The sequence below is a fragment of the Idiotropiscis lumnitzeri genome, chromosome 4 (assembly GCF_059441095.1).
Source record: "Idiotropiscis lumnitzeri isolate Australia: NSW breed Sydney's pygmy pipehorse chromosome 4, RoL_Ilum_1.0, whole genome shotgun sequence".
Classification (NCBI taxonomy): Eukaryota; Metazoa; Chordata; class Actinopteri; order Syngnathiformes; family Syngnathidae; genus Idiotropiscis; species Idiotropiscis lumnitzeri.
In genome coordinates, this window is record NC_142394.1 from 11369209 (window position 1) to 11393921 (window position 24713).

At 39.6% G+C, this 24713-nt stretch overlaps 1 protein-coding gene across 3 annotated transcripts in view; it reads left to right on the forward strand.

Annotated features, from left to right (window-relative positions):
* The window catches only part of dock2 (dedicator of cytokinesis 2), a 152888-nt gene that overhangs the window by 72092 nt on the left and 56083 nt on the right, over window positions 1–24713 (forward strand). For all 3 annotated transcript variants that reach the window (XM_088292468.1, XM_088292469.1, XM_088292470.1), the window contains 2 exons: window positions 1298–1368; window positions 7337–7443. In XM_088292468.1, coding sequence (XP_088148594.1) covers window positions 1298–1368; window positions 7337–7443 — 178 coding nt within the window. The remainder of the gene's footprint in view (window positions 1–1297; window positions 1369–7336; window positions 7444–24713) is intronic.

Consider the following 24713-nt stretch of genomic DNA (forward strand, 5'->3'; position numbering starts at 1 on the left):
CAAGCCGCTTCTCCTCACGTGGGTTGCTGGCGTGCTGGAGCCTATCCCAGCTGTCTTCGGGCAGTAGGTGGGTGCACCTGGAATTGGTTGCCAGTAAACCCCAGGACACTCAAAGACAGACAACCAATCACACTCACAGCCCCACTTAGGGACAATCCATTAACCTACCATTCATGTTTTTGGGATGTGGGAGGAAACCGGAGCACACGGAGGAAACCCACACAGGGACGGGGAGAGAATACAACTCCACATAGAAAGACCGGAATCAAACGCTGCACCTTTGCACTGTGAGGCGGCCGTGCAAACCAGTCTCCCCTTCTAAGACAAACAGAGCAGTCCAATTGCCATCGATTCAATGCCCTGAGGAAAAAAAGGCCTGAATGAACGAGAATTCCACCAGCAGAATGACAATATACTATTTCCATCCTTTTTCAACAATGATTATCCTCCTTCAGGGCCACAGGGAGTTGCTGTCTATTGCAGTTGACATTGGGTGAAAGATTGTAATTGGAAAATAGTGGATACAGGTGTTAATTGTACTTTCGACCACATCCATCCATCCATCCATCCATCCATCCATTATCTGCCGCTTTTCCGGAGTTGGGTCGCAGGGGCAGCAGCTTCAGCAGGGCACCCCAGACTTCCTTCTCCCCAGCCACGTCTTCTAACTCTTCCGGAGCGATTCCCTGGCCAGCCGGGAGACATAGTCTCCTGGGTCGTCCTATGGGCCTCCTGATGGTGAGAACATCTCACCAGGGAGGTATCCAGGAGGCATCCTAATCAGATGCCCGAGCCACCTCGGTTGTTTCCTCTCAATGTGGAGGAGCGGCGGTTCCACTCTGGGTGCCGCTCGGGCGCCCAAGCTTCTCAACCCATCTCGAAGGGAGAGCCTTCCGTCACGATCCACAGCTCATGATCATAGGTGTGGGGAGGAACGTAGATCGAGCAGTAAATTGAGATCTTCTGCATTTCGGCTCAGCTACTTCTTCAGGGTTTGCTTTCGACCATAGTGCAAGAGAATTTAATTATGTCTATAACTATATATTCCCGGCATATAGAGATGAACAAAGTTAACTTTATTAGTTGTAAATGGGTGTTAATAGTGCACAATGTTCTGCAGCACCGTATCTGACAATCCCTGCTCTACTGAATATAATTTTTATATGGTGATATTTTATTTTTCGATTGTAAATGCCTCCATATCTCCCCATACACAAGCAAAGACAAACAAGCCAAAGCGTAACAAGTACCGGAAAAAAAATCATCTGAAAATTTGATCGATTTTGTGTATGCTCAGGTTGCTGCCCTAAAATACCTGCCAGCAGTCCTACATGATGTTGAGAAAGTATTTGATGGCAAGTTACTAAGGTAAGTTCACTGTGAGAGAGCATGCACGGGCACACACGCACACGCACTCCAAGTCTTATCTTGACTCCCACTCAGTGAGACGGAGACAATATATGGGTTCTTTTGTCCTGCCTGCCCACCAAACCCATCCTTCTGTCCAACACACTTTCTCCCCCTGAGGGAGCTTGTGCTTTTTCATCAGGTGATAAAAATCTCATTAAGATGACATACGCACAAGGACATGCGCTTTAGCATTCTGCGGCCCCTCCATTTTACCACCAAATTGCGATTTCCAGCAAAAGCGTCACACTGAAATCAGGGAAGCATCTTCTTTTAAGCCCACTTTCCATTGTCTTGGCCTTCAATTACTCTTTATTTTTCAGAATCATAGCAGGAAAACCTTGAAAGCAAATCTAAAGTTGAAGAAAAATGCTGCTTATGCAGAGACACCACTGATTGCCCGCAAATCGTCTGTTTGGACAGCTTTGTTTTTCTCTGCTCAACTCCACTTCGTCATCTGCATCTCATGCGTTTTCTTTTTAACGTACTCTAAGTTTTCTGCGACTCATCTATCTTCGTCATGGATAATATTTGTGTATTCACTACCACTGGTGCAACAAATGTAGTCAATCAGAATACATGGCTTACAGTCAAGAACATTTTTGGTTCTATGTGTTTGTATGCATGCTCGTTTTTTCTCGAGGTACTTCATCCCACGTTCAAAAAACGTGCATGCTAAGGTTAATTGAAGACTAGTAAATTGCCAATCAGTGTGAATTTGAGTGTGGATAGTTGTTTGTCTGTTAGACAGCTGGGACAACTGACTTGCAGTCCAAATGAGGACGACACTATCAAAAATGAATGTATGGATATGATTCATTTAGAATTTGTAACATTTTATCAACATATTCAAGGACCACTAGGGGTTGCTCGCAGACTACCCTTAGTGCTCAGATCGCACTTTGTGAAACGCTGCATTAGAAGCCCCACGGGAAAACATGAATCCATTGTCTTGGCTTGACCTTCTTATTTCACATAAATATGACATTTAAGTAGCAGGTTATTGCCCTCCCAGTTTCAGTTCCAACACCCTCATCACCATAATACCGCCCCTCATCTGTTTGTGAGGTTCTGTGCAAATATTGCTTGTGTATCAGCACACCTGCCAGTTCAGCACTTCGGAATGTGTCTTCCTGTTAGCACACCGTTAAGATCATTGGTACAATTATTTTCCCTCACCTTCATACCACTGTTATGTTTTATTTAATATTTTTTTCTGCTCTCCAAAGTTAATTTGGTGCACATGCATGCTGAAGCCACGTAAACTTGCAAGAAACTCCCCCAGTTTACAGTATCCCAGGTCAGCTTTGCCTCGGGCTTTTTCCAAAGCAAGCAGTATGAATTTCAATCGCAATGCATACGAAAGCCCTCAAAGCTTTGTTTCATCTCTTATATATACTCACACTTTATATCCCTATAATCCTATCAGCTTGTCTGGTGTGATCCACAGAGTGCTGCGTGCACTTTGGATGCACTCTGTGCCCTTTGCTTGTCCGTAGAGCACAGAGTGACATTCTCCAGTTTTAATTAGTTTAATCTCAGATGATTAGCGGGCCTGATAAATCTATAGTGAGCCTTTGCGTGTGGTCTTTGTTGTGCATATTTGATGGTTCATAAATTCTGTGGCGGTTAGGTATGGTGCATTCTTTTTGTATTACATTAATGCTGCAATCAGTATTATGTTTAATTACTACACAAAAAACTGTGATCAAAGTCTATTGTATATACTGAACAAAGATTTACACAGTAAAACTGTCTCACCGGAGAGTTTGCAGTGTTAAAACTGCTAGCAAGATTTATTTAGACTCACTTCAACTAATCTCCCCCCGAAGGTCTGACCAAAGCCTTGTCTCTCACTAGCGTGCACGAGTGCGATTCTCAAACATGGCTAGTAATAATAGTATGAGATTATGAAAGTGCACATTCGTGCTAAATAAAACAAGCCGATGTTGGCCACTGCTCCTACATTAATAGCATGCATGACTTATTTGTTATGACGTGGTATTATAACAGTTTTTTTGGGGTGGAGTGTAAAATCAATTAAAAAAATAAAAAATCCTCAAGTTCGTGTTGCCCTGAGTAGCAGCTAAGCACCAAGTTATGGGTGTGTTCCTGCTGCTGATGACTGTGTCCCTTAACAGTGGCGTAGCTGCGTGGTGGCCAGGAGTGGCCATGGCAACCTCTGCTCACTATCTGGCCATCTGGCCACCTTACTGGCAAAATTTGGCTACCAGCGACTTTTTGCCTTTTTCACACGGATGAAGCATCCTTAAATAGCCTGATACTCACGATTCGTTTATATTAACTACATGTTAAAAAAAAAAAAAATCTACAACTGATCTTCATCACAAACCATTTTGTTTTGATGGAATGTTTCCACTGTCGTCGTTGTTGTAGTATTATTATTTTGTTTTGTGTAAAGTAATTAGCTAAAACTACAGCTCTTGGGAAATGCGCTATATGAATAAAGTCGTATTGCATTGTCTCCAAAAAAGTTAAGAACATTTGATTCTTATGGTCAATGTCAATCGTAATGATTTCCACCCCATAGCAGGTAAACAACATGGCTGAGAAGTCATTGTTCACCAGACCATCCAGTCATTGTTTCATGAAATATAACGGATTTGGGCTGGAGCTGTCGAATATTTTGGCATTCCGATATTGTACTGAAAACTCGAATTATCGTTTATTTGAATAAAAATAAACGGCTATCTTTTTTGCTTGGTTCAAGATACAGAAGCCAAAGTAACACATTTCCATTTAATAAATACAATACAAGGCAATACAGCCTTATCTGTATAGCACATTTCACAACAGCTGTCACAAAGCGCTTAACATAAAGTATAACATACAATAATCAAATTAACTAATCAATAACAAAGGCAGTGAAAGTGGTAAATTATAATAGAAATTATATATTCTAACAAACATAGAGTACACCCCAGAAACGAACAGAACAGTGAACAGTCTCAAGTTGGGTCAAAAGCCAAAGAATGAATATGTGTCTTCAAACATGTTTTAAAAATGAACAGAGATTTCCTCTCTGGTGAGAATTTGGATAAATCTAACCTCATACATTTCTATTAGAAGTACCAAAAGCTAAGCGAAGGCTCAAACGGGATCAAGCCTTTTTTCGCTTTTCCTCTTAAAACTCATTTTTATTTTTTGTCTTTTGACTCATGCCCTTTGTTGTTGTATGACGTGCAGTTGTTCCATGTACAGCACATACAGCGGTGGTTGTCTTAAAGTGCTTTGTAAATACAGTTGAGTTGAGTTGAGCAGGAACGGAAACTGTGTCAGGCTGTCAGCATCAAAGTGTGCAGAGTAATTTAGCTCTATTAACTTGAATGCTGCCAGCCCTGATAGCGCACTAGAGCTGCCAGTGCCGTACAATACAGTGTCACGCAGTTGAGTCCGTTTTTTTTTTTTTAGCGCCCTTAATTAGCGAGTGAACATTATTTTGGGACAACGTTTTAATGTTGTCGTCGGAAGCAACAGTTTGTGACAGAAATAAACGACTCCCTCAAACACAGTTTAGAAAACGAGTCAAGTCAGGCATTGCGCCATGACACGCGGATGGGAACGACTTCAATTAAAAGTGTACCTAGGCATATATTATTTGGTAACTGAGGTTTATTTTAAATTGGCTGGCAACCAGTTTAGGGTGTTCCCTGCCTACTGCTTGAAGGCAGCTGGGATAGGCTCTCGCACGCCCAGGACCCTCGTCAGCATATGCGGTTCGGATAGTGGATGGATGGGATTATTGTTATAAATTGGCTTCCTTACCTCGTGTGTTACTGTCATGCATAGCTTGGACACTTGTTGCTACGGTTAGCTTGACTTCTTCTTCCTGACAGTGAACACATAAATAAGCGGGTACTGGAGGCAGAAAAAAGTCCTCGAGCATTCCATCGATCACAGTATTGCAAAAATTGTTCACTCTGATTGGCTGTTAGCTAGAAAATGCAAATCAGTGCATGCTGCTGTCACACCTCAAATTTCCCCATTGTGGGACTAATAAAGGACATCTTTATCTTTATCTTTATTTATGTGATCATCAGAGTTGACTATGCGATAGTACGCAAAGCAAAGGCAAAGGAAAATACAATTGCATTATCTGGTGCACTAAACTCAGCAAATTGTTACTTTGTGTTTTGACTTAATGCTCTTTGTAGTATGAGTGTGTTGAGCAAGGTTCTGGATATGTGTATATTTTGTTTCATGAAACACTCACTGTGGACGGTATGATAAGCGATGACTTTGCACGTACACCTAGATGCATGCGCGTGTTTGTGCCAATCACCCTTGAGAAGTTATATCACCATGGCAACACCGCTGAAACATTTCTGGCTGCAATCCTCCAAGTGGACGACAAAAAGTTTGAGATGCTGGGTTATTTTACCTTGGGTGCGATAGTTTCTTGTAAATCAAATAAGAGGCATAAGATGAGCCCAGTCGCCACGGTGGTAGACTGGTTAGCGTGTCCGCCTCACAGCACAGAGATCGTTGGTTAAAATCCGGCCCCAGCCCTGCTGTGTTTTTATGTTCTCTGTTTCCTGCGAGTACTCCGGTTTCCACATGCATTCCAAATATATGCATGATAATTGTACGTGCCATTCAGTTTCTTTTGATCTTTTTTTTCAAAAGAGGTTCCCCGTAGTGAATGGAACATTGACCTCTCAAGGATTATAGCATATATATCCCGACTACTTTAATATTGCCATACTTACTACACTAAACAAAAAAGGATTTATTTTTCAACTCTACTGAAGTTTACTGACTAATATAATTGTCAACTATTGGTATGCTCGTTCGGTAAGATGTTTTGACACACTGACTGAGCGTTCAGGTCTGCAATGTTCCTTAAGGGCTTGTGAGCCCTGCGTTTAATTGCTCGAAGATTGAATCTGGGCGAAGCATGACATAAAATGTTGTCCTCATTAAAGTTGGAGCTCATTTGTTTTCATGGGGGCGTAAACAGCCAAGCTCATGCCTGTGCCGCACATGGTGATGGCATGCTAAGCTTGAGAATTCATGTTTTTAAATGTATGCTAATGTCTTCCTGGGATATGATGTTTTTTCATTATCATTGTCTCAAATTTCCAACTCTGCAAGATGCTCGAGTCACCAAGACGCGTCTGTTGTTAATCTTGGCAAATGTATTGATAAACATCAACAAATTAGAAATACAGCATCAACTGTGTTTGACTACAGTGGTACTTCCCAACAAAAAAAATGAAAGTACTTTCAGTTACTGCTGGTGTATTACTGGTCATTATTTATCTTCAATATTTTCGCACAACTCATTAGGAACTAACAAATTAAAAGAGAAACCAAAAATATGAATTTGGCCTACAGAGGACACAAAATCAGAACTGATGGCATTGTTATTTGTGGGCTTGTGGCGGCACACTTTGAGATTCAGAGTTTAAATCTTGGATATAACCGCGCTGTTTGTATTTTTCGGGCTTCTCAAGGTACTCCTGCTTCCTCCCACATTCCAAAAATATGCATGTCAGGTTAATTGAGGACTAAATTTCCAATTGGTGTGATTGTGAGTGAGAACGTATGGATGCCTGTTTCTTGAGCAATTTTCTCCAAATTTACAAGGATTACCATGCGACACAGAAAGCTGGACATTAAAATTTTGCAAGCTGTAGTCCAGGTCAGGAGGTCTCTACTGGACCCAATTTCCAGCTGATCTTCAAATTTCAGCCATTAATTCTCTATGTGAAAGTAACCCTTTTGAATTTTTAATTATATCAATGATGGAGCCTGGGTAAGGGTCATACTAGCTCATATTCTGTCTGCACTCATCCTCCAAGGCACGATTAAAGCGATTTTTCTCACAGTGCTGGGGTCATATAGATACAAAAAAAAAACCTGCAACTTTTTTTATATATTTTTTTTTCTTTCTTTCTATCTCCAGTCAGTTGCTGCATGACTTTTATTCCTGCATCCCGCCTGAGAAACTTCAGAAACAGAAAGTGGGCTCTATGACTGAAATTGTCAGCAGCCAACTTTTCCAGCGACCAGGTTAGAATGTTTCTCCATTCCACTTGATGACAGCTAGCACTCTGCTTGAATGTGGAAAAAGAAAAAAAAAAAACATGTACCAAAGCGCACTAGCAGACCATTGGCAAATCCGCCTGAGCATTAGTTGATTCTCACTTAATGTTAATATTCTATTGAAGAGGCCATTAGACATGTCGTGAATAATTTGTGCCCAGCAACAGAAGCGGGCAGACAGCTGTTCATGCTGCGCTTTACGACCAGTAAGGGAGTCCTTTGCACTAAAGGTTTTATCTTTATACAGCTCAGTGCTTAATGCTAATACAGTTTGGCAATGTTCCTTTTCTTCCACTCCAATCCATCAAAGTGTACTGGATAAATGTATTGCCAAATGGTTGCAACAGGAAGTACAGCGTGTGCAGCAGCAAATCGAGTAGACAACCACTCTTTGCAAGGTTCAAGCCATGCCTGAAAACAAAATACTATTTATGCATCTGTAATGGAAACTAGTACCATATAAAAAGGCAATTAAACCGAAATTAATCATTTTCATGCTAAAATATATTGGTTATTAGACATGATTTTTCAAATGTTTTACAATACAAACTGGGGAAAAGCAAGATATTTAATTTTCAAACTGGCAAACTTTTTCTTTCTTTATATATGACGCCTGTAACACTGTAACCCCCAAAAAGTTTGCACTAAGGCAAGTTGACCCCTGTCTTACGTCACTTTTTCTTTTAACAACACTCAGTAAGCATTTGGGAATTCCCGACACAAATTGTTAAAGCGTTGTATATGGAATTTATTCCCATTCTTGCTTCAGGTACAACTTGTGTTGCTCAACAGCCCAAGGTCCATGTTGTATTTTGCGCTTCATAATACTGCCATTCTGGATGGCACTTTTTTCCTTTGGGGGCGGAGGACACAACGTCCATAATTTTCAAAACCAATTTCAACTGTGGACTCACTACAGTACATTTTCCCACTTTGTGTCAGTTCATCTCAGATGAGACCTGAGCGAAAGAAGCTTGCAACCTTTTTGGGTGTTGTCGACTTTCGCTTTGAATGGTATATTTTTAACTACGAACTAACTGATAATGATTTTCTGAAGTTCTTAGCACAACGATGTCGGTGTATAATGCAGTGCCTCTTTGGGGATTGAAAGTCACTGGCGCTCAATGTTGCTTTTCGACCTTGCCGTTTATGTGCAAAGATTTTTTTAGCGTTTCGGAAACTTTTGACAATATAATGGACCAAAGAACCTCGCCCCATTCTTGTTCCCATTATGAACATTGAGCCTTTTGCCGATATGCCTTTTATACCAAATCATGGCAGTGTCTTGTTTCCAATTAATCTGTTCACCTGTGCAATACTCTAAACGAGGTGTGGGCAAACTATGGCCCGGGGGCCACATGCGGCCCTTTAAACGTTTAAATCCGGTCCGCCGAACTTGAAAAAAATTAATTGAATAAACCTTGTTAATGTTTTATTTTCTAAATACTGTGGTTTTTCAAAGACATATATATTGTTGTAATGCTTTTGTCCATTTTCATTTAAAATTAAATGTATTTTTTTTCTCCGATGAGTTGAGGTTACCAAAACACTCCATGCATCTGCTCCTGGTCTGGCCCCTCTGTCATATTTTAGAACCCATTGTGGCCCGCCAATCAAAAAGTTTGCCCACCCCTGCTCTAGACAGTTGGTTTTGTGATCATTCCTCAACTTTCCAGTCTTTTGTTGCCTCTGTCGTAGGTTTTTTGGAACATGTTGCAGGCATCAAATTGATAATGTTACATTATTTGCATAAAAGCAATAAAATGAATCTGTTTCATTCTGTTTTTAATTTGCATTTTACTCAACATCCCAACTTTGTCGGAATTGTAGTATTTGTTCCATTAAGATCAGCTCTTCCAAATCTTTAAACAGTCAGACCATTTAAAGGTCCTCAGATGTATTTATACTGCAATGATTTCTGTGGAAAGGGAAAAAAATATCGTATTTATTTTTAATGAGGTGCAACTCATGCTCATAGACTTATATATAATAAACACCAATAAATAATAAAAAAAAGTCAGCAAAATCAAAATATATTTGTCTGAGTTAACTAATTAAATAACTTGTTATTGGCAGAAGTAACAGGCTGTTATTAACTGTTATTAATGATTAAAAATGACAACAGAGGCGTCTGTTGGTAAGCGTGATAACCACTTGTGTGGTAGTTAGACTTTGTCCTTTGATTTGACACATTCTGCACCCAGACTGAGAATGTCAGAATGTTTTTTGCGAGAGGAAAATGAGGACATCATTCACGTCTCAGTGGTTGCAATGCAGTGTATATTAATGTTACAGTGCCAAAGGAGAAAAGGTATCAACGTTTAAGGTAAACAAGCCGGAAAGTGTTTTCAGAGCACTTTAGTTTGATTTATTTATTTGACACTTGACGCATGACCTCCACATTCAAATAATTCATTGGCTATGGCATGACACCACTGGTACCTTTTGCAAGTGCAAAACATATGCATGATCAATCAGAGTTCACCCAGCCTTGCTTCCTCTAGCCCCATTACATCCGACTAATTTGGACCCAGTGGGCTGATAAATGTTGGTTTGTCTGCTGAAGACTGCATTGTGACAGCTAATGTGCTGCTTTAATGCTGACGTGATGAGTGTGCACATAATGAGGCCCTGGCAGAGGAAGAGGACTGCATTTAGAGTAGATTGTTCAAGGCTAAATTGGGTTAACTTAGTTGGCTCATACTGTGGCATTGATCCTGGTGTTTATGTCCTTACATGTGACGCATCACATAGGCTTGCATGTGCGTTTGTGTGCAGCTGTGAATGCCTATGCACATGCACAAGCTTGTGATTTCCCCCATCAGTCAGCCGCCAGCCAAGTCCATACAGGCAGTCCCGTTCTCGGCCCCTTTGTATCGATCGCGACTCGGATGATTGATTCCCCTGGGGTCGAGACGACAGGCTGTCCTCTTGGGCCGGCTGTCAGCACCTTCACACTCTGTCACCTGGAGAGGAGAGAGGTGGGGTGGGTGAGAGTAAGGGAAGAGATGTGCATGAAAGGTAAAGAGCAGGATCATGAAAAGTGTGAGAAAAGGGAGAACATGGCATCATCCCAAATTGTTCCATTTTATCACACTAACGCCTGTGTTTGTACATTCCATGAGCAGAAATTTGTCCTGGAATGAGCTTTTTTTTTTTTATAACCTTGATGTACTCCTCTGATGCTGAATGGAGATGGAAGTTGCACAGAGGTCAAGGCGATAAGACCTAGTGAGTCGAGGGTGAACTAGGAAAGCTGATTGAAGCGGTTTCAAAATAGAAAAGCTATAACCTCTGTCCAAATAATTTGAACAGCAAAAGGAGCGGTGACATGATGATTGGTAAACACAGAGAAAGTCACAGGGGTAAGTGCGGGGATGACAGAGACGGATGGTAGGAGGATGAGGAGGAGGCAATCGCTGCTTGTAGGAGCAAGGAAGGGGATATAAGGCTGATTTATAGACGTGAGCACCGTTGTATTTTGGGCCAAAAGGACAGATATGTTCCGAATTAACGTTTTGAAGGCTTCAAAACATACTTAGCAAAACCATTCGTACATTTCCGTATATTGAAGGATAGTGATGATGACTTTATCCATGCTTTTTAAAGTGATGATAAAATGTCAGAAATGATTGAGGAAGTTTTGGCTCTCGATCAACCTATGCAGCCCTAGATGGTGGCAGCTAGCCTCACAACAAGCAGCAGTTAGTGAACAAATCAACAGGGTCCGATCGATGTTTGTTTTAGGCCAATTTTGATTGTATTTGCCTGAAAAATTAATCATGTAATTATTTTAAAACACATGTGATTAAAATTAAAATGACTTCTTTTTGGTGCCTTAATCATTACAACAACAAAGTTATGACCTACAGGCAGCACATTTGATTGATTGCAGTACTTTGTAAAAAGACACATTTTCAATTACAAAAACATGCGAAAAAGCATGAACAAATTAATCTTGCTTTAATAAATAATAGTTGCACTGTGACGTAATGAGTGAAGTTAGTTGCTTTCTTTATGATGCCCTTTAATGCTAAATCACATTTCTTCTGCGGCATTATTTTCTTTGCCATTAAGTAATGTTTTCAAAATAAGCGAGAGAAAGACAGCTTTCTCACGTCAAAACGTAATCTTAGTTGCATTTGAAATATATGTATACAGAGAGAAAGCAAATTGAAACACTTGCTAATTTCGAAGCTGATAATACACACTAAACATGAATATAAACATAATTAACATAGATACCGTATACTTGCAGACAATACAAATGAAGTCTTAATGGGAAAATGAGATGATAGAGAAGGATGTAATTCACACAGTGTAATGATCTGTCAGCCATACAGACAGTTTTCTTAAAACCCAAATTGAGTTACCAAATGTATACATTATAGCAGCATCACCCTAATAATGCACAAGTACAAATATAAATTGTATCACCACACACATTTTGACAGACATTGTCTTAATTGGACTAAGGAGAATAATATAATTCACAAAGAATACGGCTCTTACTTTAACCTTGAAATTGCATTGAACAAACGGTATAATTCTGTCCATTCTCTTTAACTGTTATTCATCTTTGCTTTTAGAAAGTTGATTCTTGGCTCCTAATGCACACGGTAGATGCACCTGCCAAGATTTCATAATATTTATGAAGTTTATGTAACTATTACTTGCCATCTACTGCATTGTAGCACGTTATTGAAAAAAAAAAGAGGCGTTCATCAGAGGTGAGGCGACCTAGCCGTTGATTGATAATGGTGAGAAACAGCATTTACTTTCTACAATAAAATAAGGGAGCCGTTTTTTTAGAATTTACGAAAGCTTAGTAATGCGCTAAGAAATTGTGAATTGTGTAAATAAGGACTCACAGTCTTGACCAACTAATTACTAACCTATATGGAGAGTGTTAAGTGGTTACGCAAATAATTTTGCGGTAGGTCAGCAACATTTTGCCACCCCTCTGCTCTTTTTCCTATCCTGTGCTTGCGTACTTATTTATTAATTTGTATGTGTGTTGCCAAATAAGGCATGACGCAAAGTTTAATTGAGATGGATTTTAGCATTGGAATGATAATCAGATGGCTTGTATGCAAGGATTGCTATCACCCAGGAGGCTGAAATGTGCAGCAGAGCTAAATTATATATTCATAGTCATTAATGGCCCCCGGGGTCCTATCACTGTACTGCAGGTACATATTTCATCGCCCCACCTGCTTGTCTAAGCTGGCCTGCCAAGCTTCCTCACCAGGGGAAAATGTCAAAAGCACTGGCAGTGTATTGGAGAGGTTCCATGATCGAGTGCCTGTGTATGATACTCACTAGAACAGTTCCATTATCATGCAAAATAAAACTCACCAGCAGCAACATGGGCTTCACCTGCATAATCAAATGATAACAAATACAAAAGCCACATTTCCGAATCCTGCCTTTAGACGTATTGTTTGATGTTTGCTGTGGTCTATGACAGCACTAAATCACATTTGACCTACATCAACCAATCACAGAATTATGAGCATTTGCACAATCCAAGATACAAACGCTGTATAAAAAAAAACAAAAAAAAAACGTGAATCATGTTTGGTTTTGATGACTGTCACAGTCTGAAAGGTATTAGGCATGTTCATGTTGACAAATTTCAAATGTGGGCTGGAATTTTGACTAACGTTACAACATCTGATTAAAAAAACATGAAGATCAAACAAGGTTAAACAGAAACAGCAATTTACAGTTAATGGACTAGCAAATTATCCTACAGGCCGGCCGCGGAATTCTTAAGCAACACTGCCAGGAAGGTATTCATCCAGTAACAAATGCCTGTGAGGATGCATTAAATGTAGTATTTGCTGGTAGATTTAAAAAAAAAACAAAAAAACTTCTTCCCACAGGTTTTACAGACAACAAGTTGGAGGTGTCTGTGTTACGGGTGTGTTTAACATAAAAAAAAAGTAAAATTGTTTTCCATGCTCGTGCATATGTCAGTTTCAAGCACATGCAAGAATAGCTCTCTGAATCAGTGATAATCTGCATACACTCAAAACCCTTCATACACTTTCCGTATTTGCGCATGCAGGTATTTATGTAGCTACATGCACCAAGATGATGAGTCTGGCTTTGAAATAATCACATTTGCAGGGTGCTCGTCTGAGACAAATAATAATTCATAATTTGAGCAATGCAGGTGATTAAAAGGGGAGGGAATCCTCCGAGGGAAAATTCTGATAGTTTGTTTACCACTGTTAGTCTAAAAGCAGGTCCAATCCAGATTCAGAGCCTGTAGTTGATCACTGTGCATTCTAAACAACTGTTATTGGTAAATGTGACAAAAACCTTAATAACAAATAACCTTTAAAACGATAAATAATGCACTGTCGTTGCTGAATATGGAAAGCATACTTCATATTGCTTCTTCGCAACAGAAGCAATCTCATTATCCAAATTGCTTACATTGCCTGCATCACTTGTTGACACTGTTCACACCCCCCGTCTATATATTTCTTGTTGAGAATGCTGAGCAGATGCATGTGAGTGCTTAATGAATATAGAGGTGTGATGTGCTGTTAGCTCATTATTGTCTGGATTTAATCAGCACAGAGTGGGCACTCTTGTCGCTCCAATCTGCATTCTTGACATTAAGGTCCAGATTTAATGGCCTTCCTGCTTTTCCACATCAGAGAACTTTGGATGTCATCGCAAATCTCCAAATCACCAAAACATCAAGCAGAATGTGGTGAAATTGCGTGTGCGGTTTAGAATCATCCCTACAGCATAGTGAAATCAGATTCATATAAACAAACTTTTATTGCACCACTTTCTTTTAAGATCAACTTGTTTATTTTCTAGCCATCAGCATGTGTTCAAGTGACAATGGCAAGCGGGTTCTTTATGTGTAATTCACCATCATAAATGGTTTAGTATTACAGAAGGTATTGCCATCAAACATTTGGAGCAACTTTGAGATATTGTCATGAAGAACTGAAAGCAATATTTATCAGTGGTGTCATTAATTCCAAGCAAATAGATGGCAGGAAATAATGAGGCTCCGTCTGAGCTGCACCTTTTATAATTGCTACTGTGCTTACGGCATAAGCTCAATAATAAGATATAAAATTGAGCTACGGCGCTTGGAAATACACCTATTTATTCTTAATAAGCCCATCAGATCAAGTTACAAGTTTGGAATAGACTAACTATTGGCCACACCATTAGGGACATCTGCGTAATTGTCAATTACAAAAAAAAAAAAAAAAACAAGGACAGCAAGCAAAATACTCGATGGATAATGTGTGTGTGTGTGTATTTGGGAAAGTGGGATTCCATTGTGTCTCTAACACAAAAAGAGTGGAAAAAGAAAAGGACAACTCTCCTTTTGTAGTATTAGCTAACTCGGTGCTGAAATGACCTCAGACATTGACAATAGATGTTGTGAGACCTTTCCATTTTTAATACCAGTGAGAGTGTAATGTTCCCATACAATGGCAGAAACAGAAAATAAGTTACCCAAACAGAAGTTAAAAAAGAAGCATCCAAAAGTGTGTTCAACCATGGGTTTGTTATCTAGAATCGGGAGAGCTATGTTTCTTTCCGACTCAAACATTAACAAGAGTTAAAAAAAAATACTCTGTGATATGTGTAATTTGTGGAGCGTCCTTTGTTAGCTAGCGGACTATAGTCTCGTTTATAGTGCGCGTGACATGGTTTTACTGGATGGTGTTCTAGGCAGGGTGGAGGTCAGCGTCACATTTAAAAAAAAAAAAAAAAAAAAAAAAAAAAAAAAGGAAACAATTTGTAGCTACTTACTGTATTTGTTCGTCCACCAAAATTGATCTTAGCTTGAATTCGGCTGTGCGCAATCAGGATTTTTGGGGTCGATCAGCCATCAGAGAGTTTGAACAAAACAATACTCGATCACCGATTCAATCAGAAGAAGTAGCAATATATTTATTTAAACGTCATATATTTTTACTCAGGGTCACTGATGGTACACTCGCCTGAGTTGTGTGCGGGCAGCGTGGGTTCAGTTCCCACTCAGTGACGGTGTCTATGTTTGCCCTGTGACTGTCTGGCGACCAGTTCAGGGAGTAGTGCGCCTTTCGCCCGTAGTCAGCTGGGATAGGCTCCAGCACCCTCCCGCGACCCTCGTACAGGATAATCGGTGTGGAGCATGACATGACATATTTTTACTCTACAGTAGACCCCAATCATCTTAAAAATGCATTGGAAAAAAAATTATTTAAGCTAAAAAAATAAATAAAAATATGGAAATTAAATATAACATGTAACGTTTACATGTTTACAAGATCTCCTTCACTGACAATAATGAAAAAAAAAATGCATGAGTATTGCCAGTCATTCACTTGGCTGGGGCTTTTGTAAAAGCTATTGCTATCTTGGTTCAACAGCTGTAAACAAAGCAATTTTATGCTAAATTACAAAATTATTAAACTACATACTATAAACTATTGCTAAATCACGCAAAAGAAACACAAGCAAATTGTTTATGAATACTTGTGACAAAATGTCCTCACCATGGCAGATTCAGTTCTCACTCAGTTCTTGTCTGGAGATTTTTTTTAAGGAATTCTAAAAAATTATTCCACCTTTTGGGTCATTTCTGGTGAAGCAATCTCTTTTTGTGGTGATTTCGATTCAGGTCAGCAGGGTGCCATTTTGATATTAGCCCACTCTGACCATTTTTTTTAATTAAAAGCAGAGCTTTGATGGTATTCTTGTTTTGGACGTTATTAGGTTGTGCAGTAGCACCTAAATGTTGCTACTGAGGGAATGTGCTGTGTATACAAAGCCAAATAAGGATGTTAATGGCTTAGAGGATTAGGAGGTGACATGGTTGAGAGGCACATAGCAGCCCCCCCAGCTAACGTAAATGCGACTGTAAATGCTGCTCATTCTGCCAGACAGCATTCTGCTGGCAGATGACGTGAGACTAATTCCAGCTTTCTGTATGCAATCCTTGTTGCAGTGCACTGCTGCAGTAAGTGCATCAATCCGCCATCTCACCCTCAGCTCCACTCGGGGCAAATACAAGCTAATGTGCTTGCTTATACGCAAGTTACTTTCAGACACACTCCGATGGCTTCGATTTATGTAATTCCCCAAACACTTCTGTGATTAAGTAAGAGTCCCTTTGTGCCTCAACTTCTGCCCACACAGTTTGACTAGCAAAAGCGGACTCAAATTCACTTGAACCATGTGTCCGTGACCGTAATAAATCATCCCAACATGCAGACTTATAGTCTGCGAGGTGGAAAGTATTTCTTTTTCTTCCAGTGATATTAAAAATAATTGTCTGTCTGGCATTTGCTCACTGCAAGATATATGCATCAGAATTCTAATTAAAAAAAAGTCATATACCTAAACCCCATTCCACAAAGGCCCAGATCTTTGAAGAACATTTAGTCACACATTGCAAGACAGTTTTGGGCTTCTTCTGTAACAATACAGCTCCATTAAACCATTTTATTTTTACACATACTGTGAATTAGTTTGACGAAACAAAATGAGAAACTGAAACCGTGCTATAGTCAAGTGCTGCTTAAATAAAGTGAGGAAGGAAAGCATGAAAGATATGTCAATATTAGGCGGAACACAGCCTGGCAGAGAATGACATTTAATCATCAGCATAAAGGGACATGAACACTCATGCTCCTCGCAAGATCTTCTGACTTGTTTGTGTCTTACAAAGCATCTAACAAACAATATATGACATCCACAGGAGACGAAGAAAATGACACTTGCACATTTGAGTAATCATTGAGTTTGGCTTGCATGATGAAGGAGAAAAAATAACGTAGCCCCAATGCTCAACTTTGCCCCAATGCTGAACTTTTTTTATTTTGCCAAACATTTTCTTTCCGGCTACCTGAAGCAAGGGTTTTATTAAACAATACAAATATAACAATATAACAAATGAACAATTGTGTTACTTTCTTTCTTTTGACCTTTCTTCAATTCACATTGAATGAAGCAACCGATTGTATTTAAAAAAATGTAATTTTCAATATTTATGACCAAAAATCCTGGCCAAGCGGTTAAGATTGTTGCCTGACACCGTGTTTATACGAGTCCCAGACCACCCTCATGTACATGATGCATAACGGTGATTTTTCTTCTCAATTTTCCTGGTGCCTCACTTCTCACTTAGAAAAGAGTGCATAGGTTTCTAACTAAACAGGCATTTTACGCACGAATGCTAAAAATGGCAAACCCTGAACAAAATCTGACAAATCAAACCACGACTAAGTACATACCTGGAGAAAACTTTTCATTGATAAGTCACAGAATGTTTTAATCCCCGCATTGAGCTTGCAAACAACAAACATGACAGGGACGACAGACAGAGAAATAGAAAAGTGGTCGCACTATGAAGCAAATCAATTATAACCAAGTGGCTTAATATGTCCTTTGCTTTTATGGAGTTGAGCCCGATAAATCCCGGAGTTACCTGGAGGTGATCGCTCACAGAATGTCCTGCCACTTTCTCTCCACCAATGCGCACGTACACACATATGTCTTTTTGCAATTAAACACTTTATTTCTCACCAAAGGGCACTTATATAAGGCATGAGCAGCATCATTAAACAAGGTACGCAACTAACATCTCTCAGGGTCCGTTTTGCACATACTCAGAGTTGATATGTGAGGCCCCTATATGAGGATACCAGGCAGCAGTATGAAGTGAAGCTCCATTTTCGTCCACAAAATGTCCAAAAGGCTAACTATAACAAAACTCATTGACGGCTCGCTCCAACAAGTTGCAACACTTATCCTACTGCTCGTAGCCATACACGCCTTTAAAGGTAAACAATCGCATGGCTACTAGCGCCCACTCATTTGTTTTTATATACACGTTCGTCCATCAAAATATGATCATTTTCGATCGATGATTGTAAAACTGCACGATTTTGCTCTGTTTTGTATTTTCCCCACTTCTAAAGCGTCACTGCCTAAATCTGTCATCTGCAGCATGACAACTTTTATCAATGTTTTGGTGCGCCAAAGGCTTATAGATTGCAGAAGCTCCCGTCAGCCCTGAAGTGTGTAATAACGTCTGTTAATTCATAGAACTATTTTCACAGTTTGCACTCAGCCCCAGTCTAGACTGTGTTTTGGGTCTGTTAACCCTGACAACTAATGTCGACAGGGTGTCCACAACCACGGGGGAGGTGTTGTCAGAAAATGTTTCAGAGGACATAAAAGTTTATGTTGGAACTAGACACAAGCTGTTGAGACAAATGTGAAGAGTCAAAAGTGGAGCAAGAGATAGTCTAGCATGCCCTGTGGCCAATTTAGAAAAAAAAAAAAAGTCTACAAAATCACTTTAATGATACAATGTTATATATTCAATATTCAACTTTAAAGATGTTTTACATGTACACAGTAAAAAAACAAAAACAAAAAAAAAACAGTCACCCTCAATGAAATTCTTTCCAATATCTATCAACTTTTAAATGCAATAAAATATAATTTAAAAAAATGGGTCTGGTAGGCAATGTATGTACATAAGAGCAATTAAAAAATTTATGTCCTTAGTTGAAAAGTCTGATGGCCTCTGAGTGGAAGCTGTTTTTTTTTAGTTTTGCTTTTCTTGTGATGCACCTGTAGCGTCTGCCTGAAGTTTGTGTTGTGTTGCGGTGTGTTCTGATAATGCTCTGTGGCCCTTTTGTGGCACGGCTGTCATATGCGATGTAGTGGTGTAAATGCGACTCCACGGATGTGCTTGGCACTTTTAATGACACGCTTGGGAGAGCCTTCCTATCCTGGAAGTTATCTGTTGGCTGTATTTCCAAAGAATGTCTGAGTGGTATTGTATTGAATGATCTCGCGTGACTCAGACTAAAAAGGTCTCTGTTGAGCCTTTGTGATGTGCTTTGTGGCTCCATGTACGGTCATCACTAATGGAAAAGTACTGAGGAGTATCAAGGTTTTCATTGCCTGGTTCCCTGTGAAGACAAGTGGTGCAAGCTCCTTTTTCCTCTGCTTTGGGATGAGCCGCGTCTTTTCCAGCCTCTTCACCACCGGTGATCAGGCCTGTGACTGTCTTGTCATCAACAAAGTTGAAGATGGCAGTGCCATCCTTGAAGTGAATGCAGTCATGGGTGTACTAGAGAGTGCTGAGCTCACATCCCAGGAGGGGGGGGGGGTTTCCCGTGCTCACAGTCCTTTTTACCTCAGATCCTAGTGCCAACTCTGACTTTCTGAGGTCTCTGTGAGGAAATCCAGGACTCATTTGCAAAGGAGGGTGTGACAGTAGCAGAGTAAGCAGGTTCACAATTAGCCTGCTTGTCATGGTGTTGAATTCTGAGTTGGATTCAATAAACAGCATTTGAACATAAGTGCAGGAATGTCTGTGTTGTTGGTTTTGATGATAAGTAAACTGGAGGGGGTCCGTTGTGTCCAGTCTGTTTTTTATAGACAATGTGTCGTGCCTACTTTCCCAAAGCACTTCATCATGACACTGTGCTGAGCGCAACGGGGATGTAGTCACTCAGAGAGGTTTCTGGGTTCTTCTTGGAGAGGGGCTTTTGCATGGATTTGAAAGAGGTGGAAACAGATGAATGAACGAGGGACAGGTCAAAGTTGTCTGTTCCAATCGTATGATCGGAGCCATCGGCTGTGTCGGCTCACAGCTTCTGAACACAGCTGTTTACTCACCGCTTATCCACCTCGATTCTGACTTTCTTAACAGCACATTTGAATGATGTACTGAGTTTCCGAACAGAACGTTGTTCAAAAGTGACGATCGTTTATTAATGTGCACGAAACTTGCGAGATAGAAGAAGTGAATATGCTGAGATGATGTGTAGTCAATCAGCTCATGGGAGGAACCCTCCTGTGTTCTCAATGGTTGATCTCACACCGGGAACCAATGACGCACCTTGGATGAAAGCCCGTCTTTCCACAATATGGCTGTCGATGTGGCTGTGTTTTTTTTATTTATGAAAATTTGGGAAGAACCCACAAAGCACTTGAAGCCGCAAAAAGTGAAGCATAAAGTGGTGGAGGAACACTCTATTTTAGTGTTACCTCTCAGTAAGATTTTGTGCATTTTAATGTAAATATGCTGTGGTTGGTGAGTGGAGGAAATACTGTAAAAGACCATCAAAAAGGATAAGTGGAATAAAGGTATACAACGTATTTTGAAAGCGGTAGGCAGTCGTTTAGGGTGTATTGGACGAATAATGAGATTTTATTTCAAGAGGCATGTTTTCAGGGTTGCCAGGGTACAGTATATGGTCAGCTGAAATGGCACTCCACTTGAAAGAGCAATCACTTCAACAATTTGACCTTGGAAGTGAACACCAATCCCCGCTGAGTTTGGTCAATCGATGGTGTGGTAGCCAGTCAAACGCAGGGCATGTAAAAAATGGAGCCATTCATACTCGCTTAGAGCCTTCAATTAAGAAGCATGTTTTGGGAATTTGAAAAGGTGTTATTAGCAGTTTTATTTACAATACACAGCTTTAAAATAGATAGAGAGAGTCAAAAAATAAAACAGATTGGCCCTGTATCAGATTCCACTGTGAGACTATCTTTTATAAACTCCATCCGTTATTTATCCATATTTTGTCAGACATACTGAGCATGAATCGATACACGATCAATGACTCTAAAATCAAAAGAGAAAACATTGGAGGAGAGGTCAAGATGGACTTGGTCATAATACTTGTTCTGTGAGATGTCCTCCTTTGATGAGAACAGCCGCATTGAAATAGGAAGAACAATTTTGTGTCGACTTGTGATTGGACGGACTGCGACACTCCTCAAACGCGCTTTTTCTCTTTTGCTTTTCCTCCTTCTTCTCCACATCAAAAGCAGCTTTTTTGTCTGCTGACTGACACAGTCATTAGTTTGAGTCAGATCACACAAAAAGAATCATAAGTAACATTCAAAATGGACCGAAGCTACAAAACCAGCAGTGTCAAGTCATTTTTGAAGCACTATGGTCCTCACACCCTTTTGATGTGCATTAATATTTCGAGAGCGGAGCACTTTTGTAAATGTAATCTTCGATCCTCCAGCACTTTAACACTTCGGTGTGGGTTCTATTTACGCTTTCAGTCTTGATTGTGTGTGGCACCTGACCCAATGAAACAACAAAACCCCCCTGTTGCGTCAGTGTGAGCAAATCCTTTCAGCTCAACCTACACCTTATCTGGTTCTCTCATTTAGGAAATGTCATCTGAGTTTATTTTGGGGGGGGATCTAGATTTCACTGGGGAGAGAAATTCTCATGTGAGTTGATTAATGAAGGATGTAGCTCTCCACCGGAAGGCAGACAGATTAATTGTCACGCTTGCACGAATAATGCTTCAGTGGCACACAAAGCATTATCTCCATCAGAAGTGGAAACAAGTTGATTTGCTTCTTTTTATGACAGATTAATCAGGTGTAGAACCGTCTCCTCACAATATTAATGAAAACAAACAAACACACCAAAAAACTGCGAGAGAATGGAGTGGACACGCTTAAAAAAATCTGCCTCCTTTTCAGCATCACTACGTTCATCTTTACCCCATCAAATTAGATAAGTGTGCCCTTTTTATCAAGTGCCCTTTTGCACACCTGGAAATGGTTGCTCATTGCATCAGATCAGTGAACATATTCTCCAACTTCTTCCCATAATCCCAAAGCATGCATGGTAGTTTAATTCATCATACGTGTGAATGTGAGTTTGAGTGTGTTTGGCTGTACGTATGTGCCCTTTGATTGGCGACCATTCCAGGGTTTTCCCTTCCTCGCCCAAAGCTGGAATCGGCTGCAGCTCGCCTGCGTCCTTCATGAGTACCTGCGCTATAAAAATGGATAATGTATCTGTGATTTATAATGCTAAGTTATTTTAATGTATTTAACCTTTATGTCTATATACTGTAGATGTCATAGCAGCAAAATTAAACTGCTCTCATGAAAGATTTTCAAGAAAGCCCTTCTTATACTATTTCATTTTCACTCAGTCATTCCTTCTTTGTGTTCTTAATGTTGGATTCGATTGATGCTGCAAGGCATGGAGGGCATCTAGTGACGCACACTCCCTGCTCCCGAGGGTTAGAGACAAGCAGTCTGAGCTCAGTTAATAATGGACCTAACAAGCATTAGCCCAGATGAGCTTTTAATGGGTATATCTAGTTTCTATACTTGTGTCTGCATGGAGAAGATGAAAGGGACTGCGTGGGTGGCTCCAATTTGTCGGGAGCAGAGATTCAGATGAAAAGAATGAGAGAGATCAATTTTCCTCACAATTTAACGTTAGATACATTGACTGCGACTGAGGAATTTGTCCAAACTCAAAGTTTTTATTGGAATCTTACTCTAATTCTGTATTTGGGAGATTGCTGAAAAATGTGTTTGTTTTTTTTCCTCTGAATAACTTTCATGAAACCTGAAATTGTTCTCATGAATGTATTTTCAACTCAGCTTAAAAGTTATTCGGATTTTGTGCAAAACACAATTAACCATTATGATGTTCCTTGACCCACAACTTTAGTCAATATATAGTTTAATATGCAACAATTTTATTGTGTTTTTGTACATGCATTTTTTTTGCATTTTATACATTCAAATTCATAAAATTCACCATTTTGCAATCTACAGTATATGTATTTTTCTGCACATCCCATGTGTACCTTGTGGTCTAAGAACTTTGGATTTAGTACACAATGCAAGTCACTCTCATTCCTCGATAAAGGACATATATTGTAGGCGGCATATGAAGAGGGCATTTACACCCTTTTCTTAATGATTTTTGAGAAATTGATTATTATCTGAGAATAACCATGTAGCTGCCGCGAATGTTGACTTAGGCTGTATTTAGTCTAGAAAAACGAAACTTGGGGATCAGTTACTTTCTTATACAACTTCCTAAATTTTAGCATGATGGCATAACTATTATTTAGCTAATATTGAAATTGACTCTAATTTCAGTAACATATGTTCTTATTGACTATACACTCTATTATTGTTATTGGACTAATTATATCCACTAACAAGACTTAATTCTTTATTTCTTATGATTATACCATGAAACATACATATAATTGTCCATAATTATGGAAAACCTACTGGCTTTTTTTAGCCACATTAAGTACTATTGTTCTCTGATAATTATGTGGCTTCATATCTTAGAAATACATTATAAGTGTTTTAATGTATATAATCAAACTCATGCGAGAAGATATTGCTTTGCTATTTCCAGTGGGATCGTCCTCATGCCCCGGCGGTATCATGAGATATTTGTATCAAATTGAATAGGAGTGATTTATGACCCCTTCCAAAGTGGATTAAAACAACAATGGTGTTCAGTGTTCAAATTAATCCGTTAATTGGCTTGATCTGCTTCTAGCTCATTTCTAATTTAACTTGCATGAAGCTTCAAATGCTGTTTATTTGTGATTTGGCAGCATTCATTTGATCCATCTCCAAAGCAGACGCTGTGTTCATTTACATACACAGAATGTAGAGTGTTTCTGCAGCTGCTATAAATTATGACAAGACAAATTAGCTCAATTCCTTTTAAAGTCAGTGGAGTAAATATGCTGTCAAATCAGAAAAAAAAACAATGGTTTTCACCTCATAAACTTGAAAAACTATGCTTTTACGTGTTGAATGATGGACAGTGAGTGTGAAACTTGATATTTTCAAATGAATTCATGACAATCTTTCTTGACTCACACATTTGCAGCACGCATCAGACAAACAATATTGATGCATCTTTTAAGCGTCAATGAGGTCTCGAAGATGTCTATAATTAGCGGCTTCCACACTTTTAATGGTCTTAATTGTGATGATGAAGTGCGTTTGGGGCCAAAGTAACAAATGAACAAACTAAAGATTTGGATTAATCAGAGCAAAGGGGAAGGCAGCAACGTTATCGTGATTGATGTGTTGGCTGTGTGTCTGACAGCGGCAGACATGCATGCAACTGCAATAGACATTTGATTGATACCACTCCATTATACATTCTCCAGCTCGCGTTAAATTCCTTTTTCAGGGTGGTGGCATCATTTCTCATTGCTCTCTCTTCTATCCGTGCCCTCTGGTTGAGCATAGGCATCAGTCTGTGCATTTTGAAGCATTATTTAACCTAAAAAGAACATTCAGAAAAGTCATGTTCGTTCCTTAAAGGGGAAGTCAACCCCCCAAAAAATCTTAAGAGTAGTATGTTCTATGCTGCCTCACTAGTAGAAACACGGCATTCTGGTTAATATTGCGTTTATGGAATA